Raw genomic sequence first — 21,275 nt, 5'->3', positions numbered from 1 at the left:
TTGTTTTCCACCCTGAAAGAGTTTGTAATGTTGAGGGCAGATTTAAGAGTGGTGTCAAGATGTCTGCATGAGAGCGTAAATGAAAAGTGGAACATAGGTGAATACTCAAATTATAACATCACATTGTCATACCTGTTGGTGGCAGATAGACTGCAACTAACGTGTCAGCAATTTCTTCATGCACCAGATGCAAGACCGATCCTGCTTCATTTCCGCCTTCAGCATGCACCTGTGGTAATTCAGAAGTTAGATTATCAACACTATTGTGTTGTTAATCGTGGTTATACCAGAGTAAGCGCAGTAGGACAGCTGCACAATCGATTCATGAAGCTTGCTATTTTTATATCTGTACCTCGACTTCCCTTTTTGCTCTCGTTTTTTGCCTTGATCCTCCCTGGCACGTTCAAAATTTGTGTGTCGGGCACCTCAGATTTTCATCAGACGATTTCGTGCCGAGATTCCAAATTGCCTCTGGAGTCGCGCGTAACCTCTGATAACATTCGTGGTCGAAATCCTTGGAGTGGAACTTAGCAGGCACCGCTGTCGCTGTCAGCCAAGGGCTTCGCACTGCTTGGTCTTTTGGTAGCTTATATAGGTAACACTTGAATGCTTCGATGGATTGTTCTAACAGCTAGCACCGTCGCATTTTCGACTACTTCGCCATGGCATATCACGTATCATATCGCTCCAGCCCATAAAAGGCAAGGTCAGAACAAGGAAGTGCACTTTCCAAACGACGCCGTGCCAAAACAATATTCACATGCTTTGTTTCCGGCTTAGCAATAACATAACAGCTGTTCGCTTACGTACGATGCACAGAGGACGAAACGAAAGAAGCCAAGAGTTCATGCCAAGCCAAAGACAGATGAACCGAGAGCAGTGACGTCGGTGCGCCAGTGCGCAGGGTTTGCCGACGGTCTGACGGGCGACCGTGGTAACTAAAAAAAAATGTTTTCTAACAAAGTACGAACAGTTGGACCAATATATTTCGCACACATATTCAGTGTTCGCTAGTGAACACAGAGCGCGAGTACCGATCGGTTCTGCGGCACTTCAACATCGGCATATCTGACCTTTAACTAGAGTTGCCTCGAACTATTAACGAAGGATGGCCTTTCAAATGGCAAATAGAGTGAATTTCGATATTGATGAGAAACACGGACTTTTTTACCAGCTCGTATATATTTGCAGTACATCGGTAGACTCCGAATGCTGACGAGCTTCTTGGGTACGCTACAAAAAAGAACACGCGTTTATTATCCCACATGGCATTACGAAACGGAAATCACCAACGAAATGTCCTGCCCTTATTGTTCCGGCTTTCCTTTTGTCATTTACCCTTTACAATGACACGAGCGTTCCTTAGTACAATTGAAAACATCTCGGATATCTCCATCGCTCACAACTAAACGTGCCCTTCAATATAATTAAGTCGGAAATCCTTTACTGCACTATAACATTTTGCTTTGTTGTTGCTGTTAACATATCGCGCACAAAACGGTGTTCTAGCTGACACAATAGCCCGTGGCTCGCAGTGGTCTCTGAAGCTCTTGAATACCTATAGGGATTCGAAAATGCTGTTTTCAATGGCTGGAAAGCCCTGGAATCTTCTACGGTCCTTGAAAACCCTCGATCTTAAGTACTTCTTTTTCTTACGGTTACGGACCTGCAGCGCACATTCGACTTACGCAGAGTTGGAACGACAGTTTAGAAACCGAGTTAGCTCTCGTTGCAATAGCAATAAGCGTGGGAAGTGAACGGCGACTGAATGAAGTCAGTTGAAGAAAACGCGCGAACAGTGGGATTGGAATCCACACTCTCTGGTTGTCGGTCAGAGGAGCTACCAATTACACCATGCTAGCAACAGTTTCTTCAAAGCAGCAAACCACGCTAGGAAACAAGGGGACACGCACTTAGTCTCAACACATGCTCTCTCACATAGTTTCAGTCAAGTAAACGGCGCCGTATCTATCCTGCATGCGTTTCCATCCCATGGTCTTCACATGGAGGTCTCAACCACGCTTGTGAACGGATCGCTATTGCGCAGTTCCTATGTAATTTGTCTTGTTGTATCGGCTCCGAAGCAGTCAAACACAGGAAGAAGCATATAGAAACCGACTTGTTTGTGACTTGTTGTGACAAAAACTCAACTATCCCTTCACATTTCTTTATTCTTGTCCGTGTTTGGTGTGTGTTTCAAGACAACCTCGGATATTTGTGCTGGGTGTTTTTCGAATACGTGACAAGTAACAACGTAATGTAATAAATTTCCTCCCACCTCTGGGGTCCCCGACGCAGAGTAACACGACACCGGTGCTACGCGTGTTGAAGAAACCAGCTACCGGGACAGCCCAGCCAGAAAAAGGGGAAACGCGAACGTGGCTGTTGTACAAAGTTGTTGAAGGTGCAAACCAAATACAGAAGATAAAAATGTTGAAAATAGAAAACTTAAATAAAAGTGCTGATAGGTAACTATAGATAAATTAGATACGTAGGTTCCTTCGGACGAACTACGTATGGCTTAGGAAGTCAACAAGACCGGGGGCAAACCTGCAGGTTCATTAACGTGCATCTAAGAGAACAAGAAAAAAAATGTATTGAATTTTTTCCGTTATTCACAGTTCACCAATCAATGAGTCTTGTGCAATTACTGTTCAACCGACTTCAGAAACATGAAAGTTATTTTTCAATGTAAAGATGATCTCCCTCGTATCCTCCGCGAACCCGCAATGCCACCACCCCAAGTGTTGTTAGTCAGCCTCCCGTTTTTATTACCCCTGGTCTTATTGAGTTCCTAACCCTAACATAGTTCATCCGACTGGACTTACGAATCTAATTTATCTATAGGTATATATCAGGGCTTCCATTTCCCTTTCCTATTTTTGAACATTTCAAATTTATATATTTAGTTTGCACTTTGAGCGACTTTGTGCAACAGCCACCGTTCTCGTTTCCATTTTTTCTGGCTGTCTCCTTAGCTGGTCTGCCTCCCATACGCGTTACACTGGTATATTACTGCTCTGGCCCGAGGAGCCCAGAAGTGGTAGGAAATTTATTACGGCAATTTGCCACTTGCCACGTATTCGAAAAACACTCAGCAAAAAATATCACAGGCTGTCTTGAAACATACACAAAACACGGTAAGATGAACGAAATGTGAAGGGATAGTTGAAAAAAAAAGTATTTTTTTGCAACGTTTGTAGCCGCTGTGCCGCAGCCATATCGCCAATGCCAGCCACATCTTCATCATCATGTCCTATGGCACGTTCTCTCGGCAGTGCACCGAGGTTTCATTAATCGTACACTACTTTCATCTGGCATTAAACATCCATCGTTCCATTATATAGTACGGTTGTCGTGGTCCCTTGCTCTACAATTTGGTGACGACCCGAACAACGAATACCATGTTCGGCGTCTTTCGGCCATTCACCATCCTAAATTTTTTCGCAAACCAGCAGCGTACCATCTTCTGAAGCCATCTTCGGTCACCAAAAATGAGGACCTCGAAATGACCAGTTCATGAGTCAAGGGCGAACTGATTTATCTTCTGTCGCAGCTAGCCACAACAAACGAATTCGAAAAGCGTGGCACTTATGCCGAGCAGGACAACGGGTAGTATGGTAGCCCAGTTGGTTGGGTTCTCGTGGACCATGATGGCAGCCTTGAGCTGGCGGTGGAAACGCTTCATAAACCCACTAACAGACGGATGATGGAGTAGGATGTGATCCGGATGCGAGTACTGCCCATAAGTGCCAGAAATGCAGCGAAAAGGTTCGCCTCGAACTGGGGACCACGGTCGGTGATGACTGTGGAAGGCACGCCGTATCGGCTAATTCACACGAAGAAGAAAGTGGACGCAACTGTGGCAGCGGTGGAGTCTGACAGGGGGGCAGCTTCAGGCCAACGCATGAACCGGTCGATGGCGGTCATAAGGTACCGATGGCCAGAAGAGGGTTGTAAGGGACCAAGAATATCGATGTGTACGTGATCGAATCTTGCACCAGGCAGGGCAAAATGGCCAAGGGGTGCGATGGTGTGCCGGATGACCTTGAACCACTGACAAGCTGAGCAGACAGAAACCAAGGCGCGAATGCCCGTGTTCATTTTCGGCCAGATGAAACGTGCAGACGAGTCTTTGGGTGGCCTGGATTCTAGGATGAGACAGGTGCATGCTGGGCACCGGCGATGGCTTCTTGCGATAAAGGCGTGAGGGCTGATATGCGGCTGAGGGATTCAGCGAGGCAGTTCAAGCACCGGAGAAATGTTCAGTGCTGGGGGTGAATCCGCCAACGAGGCGATCTGCCTAACCTGACATCGGGAATAACGAGATCTTGCGGACGTGAAGGCGCAGGTTAGCGGCTTGCGATCGCTAACGCAACGTTCAAGGAAGTGCCGGAAATGCTTCACAGCGAGGAATGACGCAAGAAGTTCCTTGCAGAACGTGCTCGACCTCGTCTCAGCGGGCTCGAGAGCGTTACAAAACAAAGCGAGCGGGCGCCAACCTCCACGAAACAGCAGTGTCAGACACATTTCCCATGAGGGCAGCTGGCGCGCCAGGGCTTGGTTGGGCAAGAGGAGTGGTCAAAGCGAGTAATGGCTTGATTGAAACGAAAGCTTCCAATGCGTCCCTCGTCCAACTGAGTGTGGCAGAAGATGCTTTGTTGTGATGCAACAGAGCTTCATAAGGGGGCGTAAGGTATGGGCACAGTGTGGAAGAAAACGCCGATAAAAGCTGACCAGGCCGAGGGAATGGGCAGTTGGCGCAAAGTTTTGCGGCTGCGGAAAGTTCACGATTGCAGTGCCTTTTAGCTGGACCGGGGCAATGACTTGAGCGGGGACGATGTGGCCGAGGACTTTCAAAGAGAGAACTCCGAACTTGCACTTGTCGACATCGACGACGACACCGTGTTCAGCTAGGCGAGCAAAAAGCACTTGAAGATGCTCGAGATGATGGGTGTGAGTGGAGCTCGCAACGAGAATGTCGTCAATGTACGAAAAGACGAAAGGAAGCCCGCGGGTGACTACTCCCTTCCTGCTTTGACTGCTCTCCTCCTGCGTTTGACTGCTTCGGTGCCAGGCTTACCGGAGAAAATGTTATTCCGTTCTCGCTTTCCCCCTCACCTGTTCTTCTCACTGTACCCACTGTACCTTCTGCATTAATTAAAGCTTCATTGCTGGTAGGATTCTTCTGTCGTCGTCATCGTTTTTCGTGTTCCTCAAACTCAAGGAAATGTTACCGCTTTCTTAAGGACGGTTTTAGGTATCGACCTGAACCTGCATCAAAGTTTTGCAGCAAAAAGGGGAATACACGCGTAGCAAATCGGCACCGTGAGTAATGGGATTCGCCGGCCTGTGATATCGCAACTAGCATCGCGCCAGCGATGCAGCTGCAGGCGAAGTCACGTGCCTTCGAGAAAGTAGTGGGAGTGTATCTTGCTCGTCTCACGTCAGGGAATGAAAGGAAAGTTTGTTCGACGGTTTCTACCTCGCAACTGTGACAGGTAAAAAAAAAGAAGTTCAACACCGTACAACACAATGCGTACGTGATGGTGATGCAATACACCACATATATCAACTTGAAAGAGACTGCTGTGCGCGCCAGCATCTGCTGTATATTGTGTGGACAGCTGTCCCAGACAATTACCGTATCAGTGAAATAAGTTGTTCATAGTGCTTTGCTGCTGTCACTCACAATCGCTCTCAACTCATTGAAAGAATAAGGATACATTCGCAATGATCTGTGGACGCACGGCTGTATGCCCACGTAAGTCTCTTTCATGAATATGGTGAGTCCCGTTCGGAATATGCTTGTACAAATACATATTCAAAACATATTTGACGTATTCGAGAGTCTTTCTTAGTTTATACACAACTTAGAAATTAGTTAAATTCCGAAGTTCGAAGGAAAAACGACCGCTGTGGAACGACATACTCAAAACAAGCAAGGAAAGGAAAAACGCGAAGCTGTCTTGGAAGAAACTCTTATGGGGCAGAACTTGCCGAGAACGACATCTGTATCACGATCATCACCATCATCTTTTGAGGTGAACATATCGAAACCCGGACATGTTCGCACGTTTGGCAGCCTTCGCATTCAGTCCCATCTTGCTGACTCCGTTGCAAGAACTTGCATTGTCAAAAAGACAATTTATTTAGTCTTCTGTCTTTTGAAGAGGGAGGAGAACGCCATTCACAGGAGAAGGAAGAAAAACAAACAAAGAATAGCACTAACAAAAACAAAACCACACATTTTCAAACTAGACCCTAATGCGGCCGAAATGACCTCAAAACTTTGGACATTGAGCTCACAATGATCAAAAACGTTGCTCAAAATGCCCTCAAATCGATTACAGTCACTAGATAGGGTAAACTATTCGGTGACCCCAATGTGGAGGTGCCTGTGAGCAAGGATAGAGGTCGCCTGCACTACGGGGATGCTTTGTGGATTGTTAAAGGCTCATGCATAGCAGATTTTGGTGAGCAGAGCCACCCTTCCTTCTTGCGGAGTTGGCAACTAATGATGCGAATCTATCTTGACATAAGACGGAACCGTAACCTTGTGATTAGGACATGGATTTTCTTGTTAAGGACTCAGGCACCAGAACCCCCAAAAGAGGAGTTTTGACTGAGTAGGTGTTTAAAATCGGCACCGACAGAGGTAAAGTTGCATCACGGAAAGTGGAGCGACAGCAAAAGTGTAGCTTTCGTCACTCAAACTATCAATCAGAGACTACGAGGCCAGGGTGTGGGACACTCCACCGGCCCGTATTCTCTTATTCCTGGAAGGCTGAAAGCGATAACAAATCCGGCCTCAACCTTCCCCTCAGCTTCTGGCGGGCGTTTCAGGCGTTTGAAAGTGGCTGTCAAACGAGTGATTAACCCTGTCGTGCTGTCGTCGCGCTGATCGCACTTGTCTCGTTTGCCAAAAGTGTGAAATTAGAGTCGGCTCGTATACACAGCACGACGGGAACGATTATATATTGCGATATCAGTGCAGCTAAATTTCATATGTGTCTCTCAAATTTGAACACCAACACTGAGGAGAACAGCAGTAAAATGAGACGGCAGAGCGTTGGCGATTGCGCAAACGAGTGCAAATGGTGCTATGTATTATAAGAAGCTGCAAAACCTAGTTACAAATTGCATTTGAACAATGCATACTGTCATTTGCATGGCTGTGAACTTGTAAGTTTTACATCAACGAGTCTCATGTACAGCACAGGCTCTATTCGAACGCACTGGTAGCCGAGCTGTATTGCGCAATTTCGGGCGGGAGCGAAAACCAGGCGTGCATAGGGAAATCTCTGTACATCGCTGTCGGCGTATATGAACAGAGAGTTCGGTTTGAGATATGGGGACGACGCTCTTCAGCTTTCAGAGAGTCACGCCGCGTCGTTATTTATTTACCTATTTATTTAGTTATTTTACCCCATGGGCCCTTACGGGCATTTCATGGGGGTGGAAAAAAACAGTTGCAATTACAGTATACTTACATCCATACAGTTACTGTGGAACATTGAACACACGTGGAAAAACAGTAAATACATTATATAAAATACAAATAAAATATAGCGAATATTTTCCAATGACGAGAGAAAAAAAAAGAAGGAAAAGAAAAGAGGTCATAATACAAAAGAGTTAGTACACCATTGAGGAACACGAACATACTTAATACACTTTGCAAGTAGCAGTCAGTTTAGCGGGTGTATAATGTTCAGAAATGACTGGTGATCGTGAGTGGTGGCTATGTGTTCTGGGAGGTCATTCCAAATGACTATGGTGGAACAAAAGAATAACTTCAAGAATGCGTTTGTGTTACAGTGAAGACGCGTGATTTTATTACTATGGTCTAGACGGGTGAATATGATATCGGCACGAACGACCGGCGATTGATCTGTAGGAATGGTATTGAAGAATCGATGAAAGAGGGACAACTTTGAAATGGTACAACGATGTGCTAAGGTCGAGGGCTTAAAGGACAACGGAAGCGAAATTTGTCCACTGCAAAAAAGAGACCGAACAAGGTGTAAATATTACGTAGAATTATGTTGCCACTAGTATTTTGTGAGTTCGCGGTACGGATGGGCATATTTTTGACGATTACGAGCGCGCTGGGCCGCCCACCCGACACGATCGCCCATGGAGCGCGCCCGCTGCCGCAAAGCATTGCGGGAAAATCTGAGGAGCGCGTGACGTCAAATATCTCTCGAGCTCCATGTGCGGCTGCCCGGTGAACGGGATAAACACGGCGAATTCCGAATAACGCCTGAAGATGTTCGATTCGGTGATCTCGTGGAAGCCTGAAGGCGATATATCCTATGAGAGATGGGTTCGTACATGCTTCTTCGTCTCCGTTTTTTCCCCGTAGCGAGAATCAGACGTACGCCGAAACGTCAAGTGGGCCCCCTCCTTCTTTCAGCCTGATGTACTTCGTTGACAAGTCAAGGCTAATGAACACCTCTGGATTTGGTTTGAACCATTCGTCAACAATATGTCTGCGCACTCCTTGTCTTGTTTCACCTGTCTGCAAGTAGGCATAGACGGATTCGCGGCGAGAATAAGATTCCTATCTTTCGGAAACAATTGAAACATGACAGTCATAAAAAAAGTCAGACATCAACCGAATCTGAACTTCGCATCTCTAGATTGCCAGTCGAGCGCCAATGGCCAATACGGCCACAGAAACAACCACAGACCAGTAGAGCGTGTTTGTTCTGAAACATATCCCGGCCCAACGCAAGGTAAGACAGCCAGCAATGTAAGCAGCGAAACTCTCACCGCTAGAGAGAATGAGATCACCTTCCTTCGGATGGATTTTTGGGGGCCAGCATTGGTAGTGTTGTCTTTGTAATAAACGTCAGTCGATGTTTGACGCTATGTTTGTGTTGTCTATCCGTGTGTAGTCCGTGCAAGGAACACTATGTCCTCGCGTTGCTGAAAGGAAGTCGGCAACATGCTGTAGCACAGCCAGGAAAGACTTCACAAGCATGTACAATTTTTCTTGTCGCGAAAATCAACCTCCGATCGCAAAACAACCGCGAAATGAAAGTCAGGGCCTCCAGCAGGAGAGACAACGTGCGTCACTTCCGTGGTCTGCTACGGCGGCGCGGCGACGCTCACCAGGGGCTCAGAGTACTCCGCGGCCGAATTTTGTATCGCGATTGTGGCGGCATTTCAACTAATATACGTAAATCTAAGTCGAATTCCGGATTGTCTTGGTACGCATCGCAATATGAGGCAAACAGCTTTGCAGCTTATTTTCGCTTCCGTCGTCCTTTAAGCTCAGCTTTCAGTGCAGTTACTGACGTTGTGGTGCAGTAATTGTTGAATATGAATCGTGTTGCCCTGTTTTGGATGCGTTCAAGATTATCAACGAGGGTTGTTTGTCCCATATTGCGGAGGCGTATTCCAGTTTTGGGCGAGTGGGGGTGAGATATGCTAAATGTTTTAAGTGAGGAGGTGCCCGCTTCAGTGTTCGACTAATATAGCCAAGTGAACGTTTAGCATTCGAGATTATGTAGTCAATGTGTGTATTCCCTGTCATGTTTTGCTGAGAGATGAACCCCAAGATATTTTTAAGAATCTGCTCGTGGCGGAATGACGTTGTCGATTGTGTAAGAAAATAGGGAAAGGATGCTGAGTCGTTGTCATGAGAAAGAGACAATGTTTTGTATTGACATTTGTTAATGTTCAGGGGCATTTGCCATACTGTTCAACATTCCTGCATGAGAAAGAATATCATGAACAAAGCAAGCTAGGTGCCTTTCGGAAGAGAAGTTTTTCCTGAATCGATCATGCAAAGGGTAGAAGACATTATTTATTATTTAGTAGTATTGCAATTATTACATGATACGCATGCACTAGAAATCGGACGGTAGTTTTGTGCAAGCTGCGTGTCACCTGACTTTTGTATTGGATTGACCATGGCTGTTTTCCAGTCGTTGGGCAGGCTGGACAGATGAAGAGGTTGATTGAATATGCAACACAGGATTTCACTAGATATTAGTCTAGTGCTGTGTAATATCTTGGGGTTAACTCAATCTGGTCTAGCAGATGATGACATTTTATGTTTTCGATGATTTTGCAAACGCCATGTGAACTAATATCTATCTGGGACATTCATGCAGTAAAAAGCATTGATAAGGAGGGATGAATGCTTGAGCTATCAGTACTGAAAACGGATCAGAAGAAGGAAGCAAATTCGGAAGGCACTCAGATTATCCGGTAGAACAGCCCAGGAAGAATCCGTTAAAGTGATGTGATAAGATTTCGGTGGTGACAGAATGTTCCAAAATTTCTTCGGGTTGTTTTGCAACAAGTTGGGAAGGCCATGGCTGCGAAATTTTCGGACAGTAAAATTAGCGGGCGTAAGCAATCTGTAAGAGAGGCATTTCACCATGTTGGCGGGATGGAGAACATAGACGGCAGGCAGTGCTAGAGGTCCAAAAACATCCAAACCATATTCCTGCGGTGTACTAATAACTAGTGGTTTGCCTGAAACTTATTTCCACGTATGCATTTCCGCCGAGTCCGCGCACAACGAAGAGAAAGGAAGGCTGAAGTATTATAGGGCCTTGTCCATTTCAGCCACCGTCGTGTCTGGGCCGACTTCACTCGCGAATTTTTTTCCCGCGTGCGGAGGGCGCCGCGTGGGCGTTGAACTACCCGTGCGCTTACCGGTGAGCGGAGGGCTGCGCGTACGCTTACCGGTGAGCGAAGGGCTGCGCGTACGCTTACCATCGCACTCGTTTTGCGCACGTTTTTCAGAGAAAAATTGCTACCCAAAAAGCACCCGCAATCCTATCGCAAGTTGAGCGCTCTTGATGCCTTTGCTTCGCCGCGGATACAAGCTCCGCCCAAGGGCTCTCCCTCTGCGAAGAAGGCGGGAAGAAATAAGCAAACAAAATCGGTAAAGACGAAGAGTGAAACAGACCGCAATCCTATTATCAATCAGGTAAACGGAGTCACACGGTTAGATTGCCTTAGATTGCCTTATTAGAAAGGTGGTCGAAGTGCCTGCCGTCTTCGCCAATACACAACTGGCATCTGTAAAATACATTTCTTGCAGCATTCTTTAGCTCTTGTGGTGGGATGGTACGGCACAAGGCGGTTATTGTTTGCTGCAATTCTTCTGGCTCTGTGGGCTCCGTCTGGTACACGGCGCCCTTGATTCTGCCCCAAAAGGAGAAGTCCAGTGGTGTCAGATTTGGGGACCTCGGTGGCCAGGGAACCGGCCCATGACGGCCAATCCACATGTCCCCGAAGAGATTGTCCAAAAATCTTTTGTCACTGCCAGACGAGTGTGGTGGGCCGCCATCATGTTCAAACCACATGCCGGTTCCAACCACATGCGTGTTTAAACCACAAACCGGAACAGCAGTTCCGCTGCTGTTCCGAAAGTATGGAGACGTTGTGATATTCAGAACCGTGGTCCCAACTTCATTCATAAACGCACATTGCTTTCCAAATTTCCTTACTCCTTCGTGAGAAAATTCAAACCGAAACTACCGGGCGGCGGTTCCACTCGTGACGTCATACATGGAGCTGCGCGGATTGGATAGCCACACCTAGCCAGCTCTGCCTGGCAACCAGTTTGTTTACACCCCGTCATGGCCGCTGTATCGTGCTGAATAGCTGGCACGGGCTATCGGGGACCACCGCAGAGTTTTTATCATATTTCTTATAAGAAATGATGTGTTTAGTGCCGAAGTTGTAGCGCCAACATCTGCCGAGCTCTGAGCATCGAAGTAGAAGCCTCGCCGCGCTTCACGGTTCGCACTGTGAACACGTAGCTTTGTCAGTTGATCCCACTTCACATTGGCGATCTCTCCGCGAGCTTTGGAAGCCTACAGTTTGCTAATAGTGCACCAGCCAGTGTCGCCGTGATACTTTTCTTTGAGCACATTACAGTAAAGAAAGTGCCGCAGCCAACGAGAACTTCACAAGGACCCGCAGTTTTTTTTAACAACGGTTCGTGCATTCTAAATACTACAGTAGAAGGTGAGCCGAAGAAACGGAAAGGATAGACAGAACAAATAGCCTCAACAACGTTCAAAGCAATAAGCAAAAATATGTGTCTTGCATTTACATGAAGAAAGGCTACCAGACTAGGTAACCGCGCGGAGGCTGATACTGCACGTTTTCATTGTTCCTGCACATGTACTCGTATAGGGCTATCCGTTTCTTATATGCGTGCTCATACACGCATAGTACCGCGTTAAAGCGGTTGTACATACATTAATACAGATGCCACAAGCATCCCACTTGACACTTGGATGCACAGTGGTCAGCAGAAACGGTCTTTTTAGGGCAGAGCTGTCATACATACTGGCTACAAAGCATAATGCTGCTTTAGTTAACACCAGGGGGGAAACAAGAAAAAAATCGTGCAGTTAAGGAGCGTAGACAGTGCCTGTACAATCACGTGCAGAATTAGTATAGTTTTTACTTCAATGTATGTACTGGTTTTAGAAATATGTACAAATGCATAGCAGGAAAGGATATGCAACATCGCAAGTGCAATGTGTTATCGTGGGAGCCCACTGAACAATTGTAAATGAACAGTATCACTGCGTGAGCTATCAACAGACAAAGTGTGCCGACATCAGCCATACATTAACCAGGGAGAACTTCATGCACATCCGAAACGCGCTTAATGCACCATGATGCGCAGTATGATGCACCATGTACTGCCTTCTGCACGCTTAATTAGAACAACACAGTGCGAGGAAATTCCGGTCAATAGGTTCCTTTGTGCAGGTTGCGACCAGTGCACATGCCAGAGCTGTGCATGTTGCAAAAAATAACTGATCACAGTTACTGATAACCATGCCCAATTTTTTGCCCGCCCTAGCAAGTTGCTTTACTGAAAATATAATCAGTTACAAGGCAACAATGTAACATGTTACTGTTGCCATTACTTTTTAACCGTACATCAGAATAAAGGACAAAGCCAGAGTCAGAGTAGCTCAATAACATTGTCTAACTCCGCTGCTTGTGTGGGATCTGTTCATGCAATCACATATGCATTGTTTTTCACAGGCGAGATGTACGTACCATACAATGTTGTACTTCTAGAAGGAGAAAATGGCGGCCTAGTAGTACGCAACTATAGCATCCGAACAATAAGCAAACTTTGTCATGGACAATTTGATGTATGGCAATTCATCTTAGAGTAGGTCACAACATGGAAGCAATTCACACTCAGCAATGAACACGAGCAATGTTTGCACGCTTTAACGTGAAACCTTGTTAAAGTGTACACTCTTAAACAGTAGTTCTCCTTTAAATGTAGTAATGCTGATCACCGGACTTACCTCCCATGTATATAAGGTGGCCCTGTTAAGCTGTACTAGTGCTTAATGCGTAGCTTTTCCGCGTCCCTCTCCAAGCAGGCTTTAAAAAGGTTTCACTGTACAGTGACCCTTCATGGCCCATGGAGTCGTAGCAGAAGGTAAAACAAAGAAACATGGAGAATGACACGACACTTAGCCTCAATACGGCACAAAGCAATCACAGGGATGAAATGCAGCACTTGACAAGGTTCCAGTGGCGAGAATTCTTTGGCCTAGTTTGAGGAATGGCAGAAAGTTGCCCAGAGTAGTGGGGCTTGTTCGGCCAACCACTGGTTGTGAATATAATTGATTATATAAATAATCTGTAGCCCAAAATTTTAATTGTATTGCAGTTGACATGCATTAATATGACACTGGTCTTCACTTCATGACCTTTTTCTGTGCGAATGTCTGTTCCTAATGGAGGCGCTATGTAAATCCCCTTAGTTTATGAGAACTCAAAAATCCGACTACACTCAACACTGGACTGCATGGGGGGATGGACTGCAGACAACACAAATATTCTCCCCTTATCGTGATCATCCACCACCTGGGTGACATCTGCACAGTGCACTCACTGCTACCTAGGTTATCAACAAAACTCAAATGACTAACCCTCAGTCACTTTGCCAGCTCTGTGAGTTGTGACAATGTACATATGACACATACTTATAACACGCTACATATTGACAATTTGTTAAGCACACACTTTTAACCGATTGCTTTTCACGATACACTTTATACACAGGGTGAAGAAAATTAAGCCTTCATGAACGCTTCATGAATAAAGCGACACAATAAAAACAGGCACAATTTTTCTGCTGCTTGAGCAAGAAAGAGGTGCTACATCTCGACTGTCACCGACTGTCACCTGTTTCTAACACAATGACCACAAAAATAGCCCCTGGTAATGTACAGCTGTGGCCCAGGCCAGCACAACCACTTCAGTGTCCATGTGTATGATACAGGTCCAAATGCTACGTACCTCCAGCAAATGCTTTGGAGGGATGTAGGGTACTAAGCGTTGCTATGTCATGAGTTTGCTGCATTTTACGTGCTACATCTGTCCTAGGCAAAATACTAACTTCGGTCAATTCCGGAATAAAGTTGATACCGCTGAAAAATGGCTGCATTAAGAGCCTTTTATCTCAACCGCATTAGTGGGCAGGGCAGCAAGATGTGTCAAGCAGAAACGGTGGAAACAGCCCTGAGTCAGTGTTTTGTATTTTCACCTGCGGAATTTTCAAAATGCCTTGAGATATAGGGCCCTAAGTATGCACGTGTGTCAGGAGTATAACTTAACTCTGTTTTCTGGCAGCTTGATCACAACACATCCTCAAGCTTTAGTGTTTAGCCAAATTTTTCATTGACTTTGCACTCCAAAACATGGCTCACCTGTTTCAAGTTAAACACTATTACTAAAGCAAAACCCGCAAGGCAGTGACATCCTAATCACTCACAAGATACGCAGTTCGCTACCTCTCCAAACTTCTGACCACGAATGTTAACGTAGGCCTAAACCACCCTACGACCTATGGTTCCCATCGGATGATCAAAGTTTGTATGAAAGCTTCTGAGTTTAATCCAAGCAGGGACAGAGATACTAGCAAATAATGCAAGCAGTTGCTGCTCTGCCCAGTCGTCTCATGACAGTAGTGTCCGGCTCATTGCTGGCCACCCGCTGCAGTAGGCAGGTTTCTCTTTCCGTGCAAGGTCATCAAGGGCGCAGCTCATCTTTTGGACATGCCAAATGGGCACAACCTTTGTGTAGGGGCTGTCGACACATGCTTTTCATAGGACAGCATCAAAAGACACTACTTTGGAACCAGGTGACAACTGTGAAAATTTAAAGAGCAAGGAGTGCTCTCTTGGTGCGTGTACAACAATGAAGACTGCATTGGCAAAGAAAGGCTGGAAAATTTTCGTATAACAGGGCTTCATCTTAAGCTCTAGAATGCTACTTACTCTCCAAATTCAGTCCGATGAATATTTTTCAACCTTAATTTGCACGATTTGTTACATGGAATTATTTGACTATTTTTCACCCCTGAATTTGAAGAAAAGAATTAAAACCCTAAAACTTCAGGGCCAACGTATTAACAAGTGGTGCAGAAATGCCAAACTGTACATGTGTCTAAGTCCTATACCCCATGAGGTGATCACAGAGCATGCTGAAACGGTTGAAGCTATTGGTCACCCTTAGCATCTAATAGCAACTGCAACCGAGCGCACTTAGCAGCTGTAGCGAGAACGGTGCTCCTGCTGTGCCTGGTCAAGGCTTGGTTTTGGGCCATATTTGCTACTCAGAGTTTCCTGCCTCGTTCGTGCAACAGCCTCCTCAGCCACTCGGTATGAAGGCCATTGTGAGACGAGTTCCAGCACACGGTCAATCAACTTCTGGACGTAGCCTGCAAGAGCGCAAACTCATGCATCTCATCAAAAGTAAAAGCAACAACAAGAAATGTGTTATTTCACTATGTCATTTCAGATTATCCAGCATATTAGGAAGCCCCACGCTTCACAGAATATTGACCACATAGCCAGGTGATTAAAACTAGCCAATGTCAGAAAACCCTGTGTGCTAGATAATGTGCAGTAATGCAATATCCTCATTCATAGTGGTGTCACCATCAGTCAGTCGAAGGGAATTTTACCTAATAAATTGCAGCAGTTACCTAGTGAAGTTAATTTAAAAAAGACTGGACACATGGCAGTAAATTCCAAGAACCCAGCCTCACCATATAATGCCTTTCCTTTCACACCGACGACTGTCCAGCGCTTTTGTGCTTTAGAGCACTTGACAATGTGCTTGGCCACTTGCCGGTCAGTATTGTAGTTGTAATGCATGGTTCGTTCGAATTATGTGCGCTTAAACATGCCTCTAAATGCATAAAACGTTCGTAAATAAGAGTGAGCGGGAAAGAGTGTAGGAGAGAGTACTGTGAAAGCTGTGCGTCGTCGTTTTTTACCGTGACTACGCAGCGGTCTGACGGAGTTGAGTGTGGTGTAAAGCAGAGACGGCTGTGGCGTAAAGGTCGCACCTTTCGAACACAGTAAAAACAGCTTCACCGCATAGCAGGTTCTGCGCCAATCATTGCCGTGAATGATAGGGTTCTCACTTCTGATTGGAGGACAAAGTGGAGCGTACACTTTTTTGTGTCAATTGTGTGTGTGTCTTTGGTGGTCCCTCTGCCGCACGTTCCGCTAAAGCAAGAAACCTTGTCCTCTTTCTGCAGAAGGGAGGTCTTGCTCAACGGCCCATCTAATACTTTGCTCTCCCCGACGAACTCATGCACCCTCAACGCATCTCCACCCTTCATACTCTATCCTCCATCCGTCTTGCTTTTTTTTTTTTGGCGAGCTTGGCTAGCTTTGGTAGCTTCCAATTCCTGCGTTTCATTGGCCCCATTGCTTTAGGCGTTGGACAGGTCATGTTTGTAACCGATGTAAGATCTAGAAATATCAGAAACATCTGTGAGGCTTTTCGCTGCTCTCAAAAAGGCAGTTGTAATAATGCAATCTTATACTTCATACGTATACATATGTAAAATGCAGGATACATATATCCTAGTTAAGGTTTTTGCATCCAGTGATACCTGAACCTTAAGAGTGAACTAAAACTACAAATTTAGCGAGCCAGCATTCCATTATATGACAGCTTCCATGCCTTTGGAGCAAAGTGGATGATCAGCCCGTGGAACGACTCGAGGCCAAATGTTTGTCTGTCGGGAGATAGCTGAGGCACGTCCTTTAGCAGATGTGGTGATGCCACGATACCTTTCAGCTTCTCATAGGTGTCTGTCCGTGGTAATCAGAAAGCAATGTACAACTCGACACACTTGTAGTGTAAAGCAGCTGTAGCTGAGCCCAAAACACGCTGAAAGCAAGCTTACCCTCCTCCAGCCACAGACGTTCCCCTAAGTCGCCATGCCACACTTTGGGTGCAGAGAGTGTGTGTGCTCGTGTATATCTAGCACATGTCGCAGTATGGTCCTCCACTTTGCTAGCACCAAGGCTCCATCGTCGTTGCTGGTACGTGCACACCAGTAAAGATGGCGCACGATGGTTGGGCACCATTTCTGAATAACGCTGTGCCTTTTACCCGCAGCTGCTGCAACCAGTTTCTTTTTTATGCAGAGAAAGTCCTGAAAGGTTTATCCTGCACAGATTTTGTTTCCCCATAGCAAGGGAAGACCATGTGTATTACCTTTGGAAACATGCCACACATCAAACCGATGTCTTATGGTAGGGTAGGCCCGCGTCATAAATGCTTTCACCTCAGTGTGCCTGTCAGTGACAAGCATAGAGATGGACACATCCTGCTGGTAGAGGAATGCCAGGGCTCGCTCCAAGCCTTCCCTCTCCATGCGGTTGCTGGAACAAACTTTGGTGGACTGCGATTAAAATAATTGCGCATTGTACACAAGCGATTGCATAGATGTGGCTACTCTCATAACATATAATACCTTGAGAAGCTCCACATGGATAATTCGGTTGACGTCAGTTTCCAGCAGTGAATACGTGCCGGAGTCAGCTGAATGACCAGGTGAATCGGCCCTAGCATTACCGGCTAGGCATAGCTCCCTTCCCTTCAACTGTTGCAGCAGCTGTGATTGTTCTAACTGCCACACCTCCACAAGTGATCAAAAACAAATCGATTCAGTACCAGTAGCATTGAAAACTAAGAGTTTGTACATGTGCTCAATATAAATTCTAGACAATATCTAAAATCGTGAATTCAGACCTCAGTAACAGCAGGCAGCATGTACCAACGCTAGAACTTGAAGAACTGTGTCTTCTGTATGGTTCTAATGCTCATGAAGGAGAACATTCGAAGCAGTTGTGTTGGACCGCCACCAGAAAAAAATATTGCACAGCACAATAGAATGTTCCCAAGCGGTTTCCCTTGGATCGATGGCTGGCTGCACCACTTTGTGATGTGGGAGTTTGGACAGCTGATAGTTGCCTTCACCATAGTGCCAATGCAGCTAAGGGAAACTTCACCGTCTGGGGCTGAGCACTGCGGGCACCTTTGGAGCAACTGCTTGAGACAGGACTCAAAGACAACATACTTTGGTTCTTCTGCAGTCCGAACTTCTGGCTCTTCCACAATGTTGAACGACCTGCAACAGGAAAGTCGTGTAAACCCCAGACTTTTAAATCAAAATTAGATTCATACATGTCGCCTCCAGAAGCTTCATCTGGGCGGTACGAAGTATCCTTTGGGTCGAGCCTATGTAAATTAAAAAAGAAGTCAGGCAGCGCATCAATGTGCTGTAATTTCACGCCCATAAGCCATGTGATCTGTTGAAAAGAGCTTGCAATTGGCAGAGTGCGGCACATCTCGCTAAATATTATTGAATATAGAATGAATAATGTACAGGATAATGCCCTACACAAGTGTAAGGGTATGTTACCACCTTCTGCTTTCATTCGTAAAGCGGCAGAGAGAAACCACAGTCAGATGCACTTGTCACGCGGCGGAGCCAAGTCAATCGTTACATTAGAATTAAAAAGTTACAGAATTAATCTCAAATAATTAGGTAACAGTGAAACAGAAAATACACTAAAACAGTACAGGCTATTTGTGACATTATGCAAGTTGTCCTATTGTGATTCAATGCAACATTATTTTTTAACAATGGGGTTCATGTAAAATGGAACACCCTACCATTTCTGTTTAATTCACAAAAATACCAGGATGACTGCGTGATGCAATAAAAATATTGTGGAAAATACCCTGAAGTTATCGAGTTTTATTAATTTATTTTCCCCCTCAAATTTGGAGGGTAAAAATCAGGTCAATAACTTCACGTAAAAATTTCATGCAAATTAAGGGGGAAATTAGCATCAGACTAAGTTCTGGGAGAAATCAGGTTTTATTGTTGAGCTAGCTTTTGCCGTAACGTTTATCCAGAGCTTTAGAACTGTGCAAAACCCAAACCCAATAGTCACGACAAAGCCTCCAAATTAATTTTGCAGCAACCTTGCTGTAATTTTAGCTCAGTGAGTAATAACAACCCAGTGAAAACATGGTAAAACATACCATTCTTCATCATCATCGTCTTCGGTTGCAAGCGACATATCCATGCCAGACGTGCCACATGATGCGACCCTGTTTTGACAACATGACAGCTTGTTGAAGAGATTAAGCAAAATAGGTCATAGTCGAGATGAAATAAAAGGGTGAGCAGGCAAGCTAGCTGGTAGAAGTTCAATGAGGGTAGCATACCTTGAGTCTGAGGGAACAAAACGACACCAGAAGTAGTTGACAGCTTCTCGTGTCGTCTTGTTCCCTAAAGCTCAAGGTATGCAGCCCTTGTCGTGCAGTACATAGGAGCCAACAGTGCTATAATGCATACATTTCGTCTTCGATGAAGCACTCATCGATTTCTTGAGAGCATGGATCTTCTGGTGCAGGGAACGGGGTTGAAGACCGGATGGGTTCCAGGAATTCATGAGGCAGCTCTCTGTATTCCTGGCTTATTTCTTCTGTTCAGAGAGAAAAAAAATAGACCTGCACTACTCACAACAGAGGGCTACCTTGTATCGATCCATTCGCTTCCTCGTTGCATGTCCAGACACCTGTGCAGGTGGACGGGCTGGTCACTTGACAGCCAAAGTTTCGCGTGGAACGCGTGACTTCAGATGCTCCATCTCCTTCGTGTGTTGCCTCCAGTTGACTTGCCGTCACCTCCCCATAGGCACCTACCGCACATGTGCCAGGGTCAGCACTGTGAGGGGCTTCGTGTCGGGACTGGAAAAGTGTCCTCGTCAGAAAGAAGCAGTAACAAAATTATCAGTAGATACATACCCCCGCTTCCCTTTGTTCAGTCGCCAATGGCGCGAATAGGCTAGGCACTGAACCAGGTTTCAGCCGTTTCCTCCTTCCCGTTTGCGGAATGCCGAGAATGGGCATGAGACGAACGCTGTCCTCGTAGCAATCATCTGCGAAGTGGTCCGAGCACAATCTGCTGCTCTTACATGGCTGCCATGACTCCCTGTTCACTGCTTCCACCCATAGCTTCAGTAGCCTCGCGTCAACAGGAAATGCATGATAGGTTACGTTGGGGTTTGTTCCCGAGCGGTTCCTACAGCCTGGAGCACAACACGAGTACGCCATGCCTGAAGTACACAGGACCCACGAAATGGAACCCGAAAGAAATACGGCAATTTCGGTACGAAAACTTCAATACGCTCGAAGACACAGGTTGACGAGGTACCTTCTGGAAGTAACAAAGCGCGCGCAAATACCACAGCTCTTCGGATGTTGTCGGCTTTTACGGGAAGAAGCCGTAGCCACCGCTCCATAGCCAATCACGCGACATCTCTCTGCGCACCTTACAATGACGTTCCGAAAGCGGGCATATATATAATGTCGGACGTAGAACGTTCTCCGGACTCGAACGCCGAGTTTGTGCACGATTCCCAAAGTGACGAGCCGTACATTGACAACTTTGAGACTGACTGGTTCCTTGAGACCAACACGGACGACGACCCTTTTCATGGGGACCCGCTGCCCCTTGCGATCACTTAACGGAGCGCTGAGGAAGAGCCTCACGTGAACAGCATAGTCCCAGTTGAAGAACCGAGAAACGAATTCAGGTACGCGGCATTGCTTTGTTTGTCCTTGTAAGGAACACTGCGTATCTACCTTGATATTGCAGGTGTGACTGCGGCTGCTGCAGACCCGAACATGAAGACGAGTTCATGTGCTGCAGCTCTGTAAATAAAGTTCGGGGGATGTGCTTCAGCGCGGAGGTCAGCTGCATTGGCGATCACCATCTGTTTGAACCGTTGTGCTTAAATGAAGAACTATTAGAAGTGAATATGCGGCGCTTAACGTAATACACACCTTCTTATATGCGGCAGTGCCCTGACAGAAACAGGTAAAGTATAAAACTGATAACGTGTTTCAGGAACGGAAGGTCAGAATGATTC

At 46.0% G+C, this 21,275-nt stretch overlaps 1 protein-coding gene across 1 annotated transcript in view; it reads left to right on the top strand.

Annotated features, from left to right (window-relative positions):
- The first annotated feature begins 5,682 nt into the window (after positions 1 to 5,682).
- LOC135383612 (phospholipase A2 hemilipin-like) overlaps positions 5,683 to 21,275 on the top strand; it is a 77,659-nt gene continuing 62,066 nt past the window's right edge. Inside the window, exon 1 of the mRNA XM_064613003.1 lies at positions 5,683 to 5,764. Within this exon, the coding sequence (XP_064469073.1) occupies positions 5,734 to 5,764 (31 nt within the window). The 5' untranslated portion in view covers positions 5,683 to 5,733. The remainder of the gene's footprint in view (positions 5,765 to 21,275) is intronic.

This window comes from Ornithodoros turicata, chromosome 2 (genome assembly GCF_037126465.1).
Source record: "Ornithodoros turicata isolate Travis chromosome 2, ASM3712646v1, whole genome shotgun sequence".
Classification (NCBI taxonomy): domain Eukaryota; kingdom Metazoa; phylum Arthropoda; class Arachnida; order Ixodida; family Argasidae; genus Ornithodoros; species Ornithodoros turicata.
This window is presented reverse-complemented; position numbering and strand designations above follow the sequence as displayed.